Here is a 9,781-nt window from a genome sequence, read left to right as displayed (position 1 = left end):
AGCTTGCCATGGAAAGGAGTAAGAAGGATTGGATGAAGGCAGTAGGAAAGCAGAGAGACGAAAGGGAAGGCATCTTCATGCGCTTATCTGAAGTTCCTACCAATGAATTACATAAGTATCTCTATCTTTACCTTTATGTTATTTTCGTTCATCACCATTACCATTTGAGTTTGCCTGACTAAGATTTACAAGATGACCATAGCTTGCTTCAATACTAACAATCTCCGTGGGATCGACCCTTACTCACGTAAGGTTTATTACTTGGACGACCCAGTGCACTTGCTGGTTAGTTGTGCGAAGTTGTGTAATGCCATGGTATTGAGCTACCACGTTTTTGGAGCCATTACCGGGGATTATGAGAGTTGTGAAAAAGTATAGTTCACAATTTCGCGCACCATTGTCCTGTACTGCTCTCATCTCCTCCACATACGCAGTGTGCTGCTGCCAGCGACTGTCGTTCGCGACTCTCATCTGCTCAATAGAGGTGGTGAGCTGCTGCCAATATTCCTGAGGAGGGTCATGCTGTCCCTGAGGCGGTGGCTGATTCTGTTGAGCTTTCTTCTCAACCTGCTCTTCCAGGCGGACTCTACGCTATTCTCTGTGGGTCATCATTCTCTTCTTTGTGATTGGTTTCTCAACAGAGATGGGGACATCATTCTCCATCTTTACCCCTGCTGCTTCACACAGGCGACAAATCAGATGTGGGAATCCGATACTAGCTTTCTTATAGAGGCTGGAGGCAATCTTGTATATCTGCTCTGGAATAATATCATCCACCTCCACCACTTCTCCTTGTATGATGCTGTAAATCATGACATCCCAGTCCACAGTGCATTTGGACCGGTTGCTAGTAGGCATGATGGACCTTCGGACGAAATCCAACCATCCTCTAGCTAAATGGGTTAGATCAGTGCTCTTCAAGTGATTCAGCTTTCCCTCAGCACCTAGCCTCCACTGAGAACCCGAAATGTATAATTTTTCAATAACCAGATTCAACTCCTGATTATTGTCCATTCGCCTATTGTAACTGGGGACTAGCTGAGGTGGATACAGTAGGTGGAGGGCTTCTCTGACGCGTGTTGGGGTGAATATAATGGTCTTGCCTCTTACATAACTCTCATAAGTCTTTTCATTCACTCCCTCGATGTCTTTGTATGTGATCCAGAGGTTTCCATAGAACTCTTGGACCATTAATTGCCCAACCTCCGTGTGCGGATTGCACATAAAATTCCACCCTCTGTTGTCAATTTGAGACTGGATTTCCGGATAGTCATTCGGCTTCAGAGCAAATCTTACCTCCGAAACCACAAGCCTCTTTATAGTATACTCATAGAAAAGTTCTTCATGGAGCTTGGACCTGAATCTGTTTGTGTCATAAGAACTAGTGGCAGGTTCTTTCCCTTTTTTTTCTTTGAAGGTGTAGTAGTTGACAAACCCCATTTGTAGGATTTATCTTGTATTGATTTTAGGGGATTTTATCACCTTTCACCCACATTTATTCAATAAAATAGCATGGTTTTATATATTCTCCTTTAATTGTGCTTAAGAGTGAAAACATACTTTTTAGGACTCAAAATAGATAAATTTAATTCACCTTGACTCTATTAGATGCCTTGATATGTTTGTTAAGTGATTTAAGGTTTAGGAGGCAAAGATTGTATCAAGGGAATGAAGAAAAAGCATGTAAAGTTGGAGAACTCATGAAGAAATGATGGAACCAAAAAGCTGTCAAGCCTGACCTCTTCGCACTTAATTGACCATAACTTGAGCTACAGAGGTCCAAATGATGCCGTTCCAGTTGGGTTAGAAAGCTAACATCCGGGGCTTCGAAACGATATAAGATTTGCCATAGTTGCATCGCGCATAGGGGCGCGCACGCGCACGGTACGCGGACGCGCCGATGGTGGCACATGACCCACTTAATGCAACACGTGGCCAGCGATTTTAGAAGCCTTGTGGGCCCAATCCAACTCATTTCTGATGCTATTTAAGCCAAGGATTGAAGGAGAATCAATATACTGTAGATACTTTTCATACTTTTGATCATTAATCATAAATGGACATCCACCTAATTGATCTTATCACAACATATATCGGTTTGTAATTACATTTAATGTTGGATTAAATCTAACAATACTAACATCTTATGTCCTAAAACAATTTAAACCATACATCAGGAATTTCTTACATAGTGCTTTAGAGACCATAGACATTACCAATTTACCATGTCCTAAACTTACATTTTCGGAAAATCCTTCTAATCTGAAAAGAAATTGACCAAAAAGATTCATGAAAATTGCTATAGTGGAAAATGGATAGTTGGATACTCAAGCGTGTATCAAAAGATTCAAAAGGCTAGATTCTCTTGATCTTCGCCATTTATCATATCCTTTTTTTATTTATAAGTTTATTTTTGTAACAAACTATTGCAAAATTGTTAGATCTTTGATAAGACTACTACACTTAAAAAAATTTATAATATAAAATTTATTGTTATTACTGCTGAATTATAAGAATTCATAAAACAGATAACTTAATACCAAATTTTGTTAAAATTGGATATGAATAAATGTGTAATTGAACAAGTCAGTATATGTAAATTAATAAATTTCAAACAATTATATTTCATTGATTTTATTTATACTAGTGTATCCATTTTTTTATCTATGACAAATAATAATAATAATAATAATAATAGCTAAAATTGGCTAAAATGATATACTTATATTCTAAATTCGAACTAAAGAGCTCAAGTTTTATAAACAGCACAAGGTATTTTTATAAATATATATGATAAAAGAGAGTAAAATAAAAATGAGGTATTTGAGATCTTACCACAAGGTAGTAAGATACCTTCAGACACCAATGGTGAGTGCTTTTATTAGAAAATTCAAAGACCAATGATCCCAAAATCAAAATATTGAGCTTTAGTCATGAGCACTATACCTCACAATCTCACATCACTTGTAGAACATTACAATCGTAATGTATTTACCTAAAGCAAAATTGGACCTTAAATTACTTTTGGCAGTAACACTAGTGATGTAGAACTTGAATAATACTAGCTTTCATTGCCTTAAAGGACAAAGAATAAGTATAATTTTGCTGACACCACCTAACACAATATTGTATGAATACTATAACAAGAAATGAGTAGGTTCAAAACCTTCATGTTTCTGGAACCCTTCGGCAGCCAGCAACGACTTATCGAAGCCATAACATATAGTGGACAGAATGATATATCTACTGGAATAGTTTCCTCAATCTTTCAGCAGCGGAGGATGCCATTTTGTTGGTTGGTTCAAGTACCAAGGCATGTTGAAAATCTGCAAAGAAAAATAGTTCACCTATGATTTGGAAAATTCTGAAACTTTCATATGAAAATGAGAGCAACAATGAAACAAAGATGTACACAGGGAAATATAGTAGCATGCAGATACTTGTCGCACGCAAGTCTGAACCGAGTGAAAGATCCTACCATCGATTGCATCAGTATAGTAGCCAAGCATCTCTCTTGCTCTACCTCTTCGAAAATACGCTTTGACATTCTGCAGGAAAAAAGACTGGGAATTAATACCAATATATAATAAAATTCTGCACAGCTACTAGACTTTGACATTCTGCAGGAAAAAAGACGGAATTAATACCAATATATAATAAAATTTGCACAGCTACTAGATCCAAGGAAGTATAGAATATGCAAGAATAAACAAAGTGCTTCCCTTAAATAAGCCCGAGTCCAAGATCTAAAGAGGAGCCAAAGGGAGATGGCTAATAGATCGACTTGCTTTTTACCTTTCGTATTTGGCGTGAACAAAATTAGATAAAGTTTCATATGAAGTGGACTCATGATATTTGGACTTTGGATTGTAAGAAATAATTATTTGTCTGTACGTCAAGAAAATCAATCACACAGAACTTTTATTACTATCCAAGTTCAGGATTATTTATAGATGTAAATCACCTTTTTGTCAAGGCTAATTGCTTTTGTACAATCCGACTCAGCTTGGAGGTAACTGCATAAAAATAAAATAAAATAAAAAATTATGATGTTTGCTAAATAACTTTTGAGAAGTGAAACCATCAAGAATGATATGCTACCTTCCAAGTTCTAGATATGCTTGGGCCCTATTACTGTAGTATGTTGCATTGTCGCTGCTCAGTTTTATGGCTTCCGAATAAAATCCAATGGCTTTCTGCCACTGCTTGTCTTTGTAAGCTTGATTTCCCTGACTCATTGAGTAATGAACCGGAAAAAAAATGGTTAAAAAATAAAATAAAAAAAATAGTAACAATAATACAAGAAAAAGAAAGGAAGAAAGAAAGAAATCCAGTGTTTAATGTACATGGATTCAAATGAAAGATAAGTATGGTTTATAGCAGCTGAGTTGTAAGCAAAGATGATGTCATAAAATGTGCAGGCCATGTTGCACAATGAAAGCAGAATCCATAAAGTGCTGAATTTATCTAACATAGTTGCAGAAATACCCTTTCTTTCGCAATTTCAGCAGCTTCTTCCTTAGTGACAACATTTCTTGGTGATTTACTTTTGGCAGCAATATCAACCTGCTCTTGGAGTGTAGAATACATGGTCTGTAGTGTGTCCAGTAGAAAGCAATCATTACCATGCCGAGCTATTAAGGACACCGAAACAGGACACTTCTCGTAAATTCCTAATGGTATTGTGACCTGAAAAGACAATCAGCAAAATGTGGATGAGAAAATAATCACAAGGGTGTGTAATGCGACTCGCATTGTTACTTTTATAATCCACCCAAAGTAGCTTTTATTTAGCCACCAGTGGTATGAAATGATTATGTCGCTGTTAAGCCCATAACCATAAATAGAGAGCTCATTGGCAACTCTTAAAGCACCAAACACAACCACACAAAATCCCAGCAGAAGCAAATCACTTTGCTCTCTGATTCAACACATTCTTCCCTTGTATTCAATTGTGAGAATATTACGTTTGTTTAAGTTTCTCTCCCTCATTTGTGACTTGTGAGGATAGTGTGTATACACCAGTGAGATAAATATTATAATGTATTTGGGATTTGGGTTTGAGTGAAGTGTTGCTATTTACCACTTTGTATCTCATCGGAAATTTTACTCGGCTAGTGTGGTTGTCCAAGTTGTATCTCTTTTTCAGTGTCACCTATCTTCTATCCTATTCATATTTCACTGCAAAATTCATTGTTGTCGCCTTTGTTGGTGGATGTAGACTTTAAGCTAAACCACATTAATTCTTCTCTCATTTCTTATTACTCTTCCTCTCAGTTATTTCTGTTACTACATTACCCGGGCCCACCCATTTCCAAACAATATTGTGATTCCATTATTTACAATAATGTAATATATTATTTTTCTTTTGCAAAAAAGTGCTATACATGTTTGTCAATGTGCTATACATTATTTTTCTTCTGCAAACAATTATTTCGTGTTGTATGAAGACTAGGAAAAGGAAAGTATGAGCCTGTTTGGTTTTTCATTTTCAATGTTTTCTAATTTTAGGATTTTCTAAAGTAAAAAGTGAAAACAAGAAATAAAAACAGAAAACAAGAGTTCAGTGTTTTCATTTTTCTCTTCGCAAAATCCTAAGGATTGATAACACTAAAAATAAAACAGAAATGAAACATGCCCTAAAAGGAACTTGATATACCAGTTTCCAGCAGGGGAGAGAACTATACCTGACAGCATCCTGATATGCTAGCAATACTTAGCAAACTAAATGCATGACTCCAATAGTCCTTTGATGAGATCTCTTTGCCACCCAACTTTGGAGGAGGATCAGCTCCAGTAGGAATAACCAATATTCCTTCATTCTTAAAAGCATAAACCATATTAAAATTAATCAGAAAGATTTATGAGTGTTGAGATGCATAGTGATGAAAAATCATTACCTTCAAAAGAGATCTGACAGCAGCACGCATTTCATTTTTAATGGATTTAAAGTGTTCAACCTCTACATCAGATACCTCAAACTTTTCATATAAATCTGCTGAAACAGCTGGATGAAGATCAGGCTTTACTGTGTTTATCCACTCCTCATGCACAAGTCTAAATTCATGTCTGTTGACACAGGATAATAAAATAATCATTCTATATTATTAAAATTTGCATAGATGACAAGGATCAAGTCAAACTTAAAAGATAATGAACAAATTGCAGAATCGTTGAGGATTAAAATGAGAAAATTCAAAAGATAAAATAAACTATTTCCTGAAAGTTGTTTGATAATTGATGTAGCATGTTTAATTTGTGATAATGGCCTTTGCATGGCCGTCTAGGTGCGGGGAGCTCCATTCTGCCCAATACAATGTTATTGCATTGTATGACTTTTCAACATCAGAAAGATATCAACTAACCTTTGTAGAAACTGCATAACATTTGCAAGTGATTTCAATGACGAAACTTTAAGTTCACCATTTGTTTTTAGACTGGAGAGCTCTTTCAAAGTAGGAACACTAGAACTTAAATAGTCCTCAAGATTTATATGCTTCAATACTTGCCCTGAGGAGTGAAGAAAATTGGTGGAGAACTCAAGAAAATAGCTAAGTAATATTCATTTACAAAAGAAAAGAATAATTAAAAAATACAGAAAGAAAAAGGACATGTTAACAATGACCTTAAGACGACATAATGGAAATTTAGCACATAGTAATAGAACATACTTCCAAAAAGCTTCTCAGCAGATTTGATGACCAACTGAGAACTTCTGTCGAGAGGGACATTTAGTTGCTGAAAACAATCATCAGCTATAATTATTTGGCGTGGATTGCGTTGAAATATATATGGTACTTGCATAAGTATATGCCCAACAAGTCGCAAAATATTAGGATCCCTTGCAAACCAGCCTGCAAAAGCCATTTCATTGTTAAAAGTTAAAAAGAACTTCAACAAAATGCATTTGATGACATAATACTAGCTTCCACAGAAAAATCATGACAATGGAGCCAGGGATTCAATTCTGGGGTCAAGCAGCCCCTAAAGGAACTTAGTGCCATTTGGGATAACGCTCTCATCATTGATCTTTTAGACTGAAGAAGTATACTAGTCAATAAAACAAATAACAAATCAAATCATGCATACCAATGGTGTCCAGGCTTTTTGAAACAGGTATGCTTCCAACATGAGAGACTGCCCCATATGAAGGTCGAAATCCTAAAATGCCACAAAATCCAGCAGGCACTCTTACCCCTCCAACGGTATCAACACCTGTTGTACATGATTATGGAAAGTGTGATTATATCAGAAATAAATTCACATATCAGCATATTATATTTGGTTAATTAATAAAAAACAATAAAATAAATAAATAAAAACACTAGCAAGAATTGGAATAGAACCATAAACTCCTAAAATGATAGAGCACAAGAGTTTGCCAAAACCAAAAAAAAAGGTAAATATAAAAAATTCAATGATTTGAGTTAATACTATGCCTTCAAGATTTAAGTTTACATCAGCATTGTGTTGCCCATAAACTAACGGCTTTGCTAGTTAATCCATCAAATGTCTAGATATGTCTTGAATTGGAAAATACAATTTTTGAATTTTGGTTTCAACTCCCAATCAATATAAACTTCACCAAAGCATGAGAAATCTCCATGAGAACGTTTCAGGGGACAGGGACAAGGACACAACTTTCCGTGTTTTGTCTCTCTCACAACATACCCCTGGTGGCAACTATAGTAGCTAGAATTTCAATTATCCCTTATAATCTCCCGATATTACAATTTTGAATGAGTTAAGGATTCTATAAAATTTTCATTGGGTCAGACGATTTTATAATTTAAATCTTGTTATGATTTCATGTTTTATGTATTTCATTTACTCTTCCAATTTTACGTAAAATCTCGATTTCCTCTGCCTTACTGGCAACAAGCGTACCTCTCACCCCCATCCAATCAACCAACTATCCATTAGATGTCCTACATACCAAATTCATGATCCAGCATTTCCCATGTAGGAAAAAATTATTTTATATATATAAAAAAGGGCCCAAATTGAGACAGGAATCAACTCTATTACTATAGGCTAATTATTGTACAACTCAACAATCTTCAATATGAAGAGTCAAACCGAAGCCGCCTTTTCTATACAACATCATATTGGTTATTTAGATATGAATGAACACAAACACAAACACATACACTCTTCTTTTATAAATATGTCATCCAGAATGAAACTGAGCATGTCTTACAAAACAAGTATCGGCTGTACCAAGAAAGCAAACAAGTAATGACTAGGATAAACTACTTTAAATGTATCATGATGCTCACCAAGGGCAAAATCAACCAAATTGGCAGCCACAGCAACAGCAGCACCGCTGGAGGAGCCGCCTGGTACTCGAGCAGGCAAAGCAGGATTGGTTGGCGTTCCATAATGTTTATTTTCACCACTAAGACTGCAAATCAGAGATTGCAAACAGAAAATGTATTTACTAAAAATCCAGAAGATAAAAAAATAGGAAAAGCTTTCATTCTAAAAATCCCCAAGTAAACTATTGAATATCATTTACTATCTACTACACCATATGGTGGACATAAGGCAAAAATATATTCAGTCATTCTTTGATCTCCTTAGCCAAATCCCTAGACACGAAGAAATTTTTAGGTCAACATGGTCTATAATATCATTTCTTAGACATTCAAATAATTTTTTAACTTATGTAAGATCATTCTCGATGACCCGCATATTTGTTACATTTCTTTTTTTTTTTTTACTCATGGCCAGGTGCCTATTTTTCTATACTCAATTTGGTTAACATCATAATTCAGCATAACTTTCCTGAGTTTATACCTAGTTAACAAAGCCTAGCCCATATCTCCCCACCAAGACATGGCTGAGAGGAATCGAAAAGAAACAAATAAATAAACAATGGAATATGAAACCAACCCAAAAGCTAGTTCATCAACAACAGTAGTCCCAATGCAGGTTGCACCTCCTTCGACCAGCGCAGATACCACAGGACATGTCTGAGAGGCAGCTTCGTGTGTCCTAGCCCACTCTGGATGCCCAAATGTAGCAACATGTCCATCTATGTCAAATCTGGTAACCATCATGACAAGACAACAATCTGATTCATTAATTTATTGCAAAAAAAATGAAAAATAAAATAAAGTTTTGATGCTGCAACGGCTTAAATAATCATCGTGAATATTCAGAAAAAATATATACTGGTTGACCTAAAATGTTACTTGTTCCTGTAAAATAACTTACTAATATGAGAGAATCATGTTTATGAGAGTAATAAATATGAAATATAATAGGCTAACAGTATTTATATCTATCCAACAATTTCATTTGCACATCTTTCTCTCATACAACATTACACGTTATCAAGAAAATATAAGAGAATTCTAATACATAATTACATATACATGGTAGTACAGTACATTATTAAGTTAACTACCAAGAATAAAAGTGCTTGAGCACAAACAAGAAAAGCTTGAAATAAAGAGCTGATAACAAATCCAATTGGATAGAGAGGTATACTCCAAGTTATGAAAACTAAAAATGTCCAAAAACACAGCTTTTTTTAAAATATTCAAATAAAGCCCGGAAAAAAAAAAGAAAAAGGAACCTTAGATGAAAAACAAAAGCATAGGAATTGATGAAGTATAGATGAAAACAGGAACGAAGCACGAAGCAAAAGCAGAAAAAGGAATGAAATTAGGAGAGAGAAACTTACAGGTCAGAGAGGGCGAAGGTGAGTGGAGAGAGAGGGAGAGGTGCTTTGGGAGGTGGAGGAGGAGGCGGAGGAAGAAGCTGAAGGTTATGG

The 9,781-nt window shown here is 35.5% G+C and overlaps 1 protein-coding gene across 3 annotated transcripts; it reads right to left on the bottom strand.

The window, feature by feature from the left end:
* Nucleotides 1-2,802: 2,802 nt before the first annotated feature.
* Nucleotides 2,803-9,781, bottom strand: LOC127747783 (translocon at the outer membrane of chloroplasts 64; the record flags this gene model as incomplete). 3 transcript variants are annotated; one of them, XR_008009721.1, is given in 14 exon segments in its annotated part: nt 2,803-2,995; nt 3,167-3,326; nt 3,413-3,548; nt 3,965-4,016; nt 4,102-4,229; nt 4,489-4,689; nt 5,688-5,822; nt 5,901-6,069; nt 6,366-6,510; nt 6,672-6,854; nt 7,090-7,215; nt 8,280-8,404; nt 8,896-9,048; nt 9,692-9,781. XR_008009721.1 is itself a non-coding variant. In XM_052262446.1 (13 exon segments), coding segments are annotated over 13 exon segments (1,726 nt in total), but the record flags the coding sequence as incomplete, so codon positions are not given.

This window comes from Arachis duranensis, chromosome 5 (genome assembly GCF_000817695.3).
Source record: "Arachis duranensis cultivar V14167 chromosome 5, aradu.V14167.gnm2.J7QH, whole genome shotgun sequence".
Taxonomy (NCBI): Eukaryota; Viridiplantae; Streptophyta; class Magnoliopsida; order Fabales; family Fabaceae; genus Arachis; species Arachis duranensis.
Note: the sequence above shows the minus strand (reverse complement) of the source record. Positions and strands in the feature narration are given on the sequence as shown.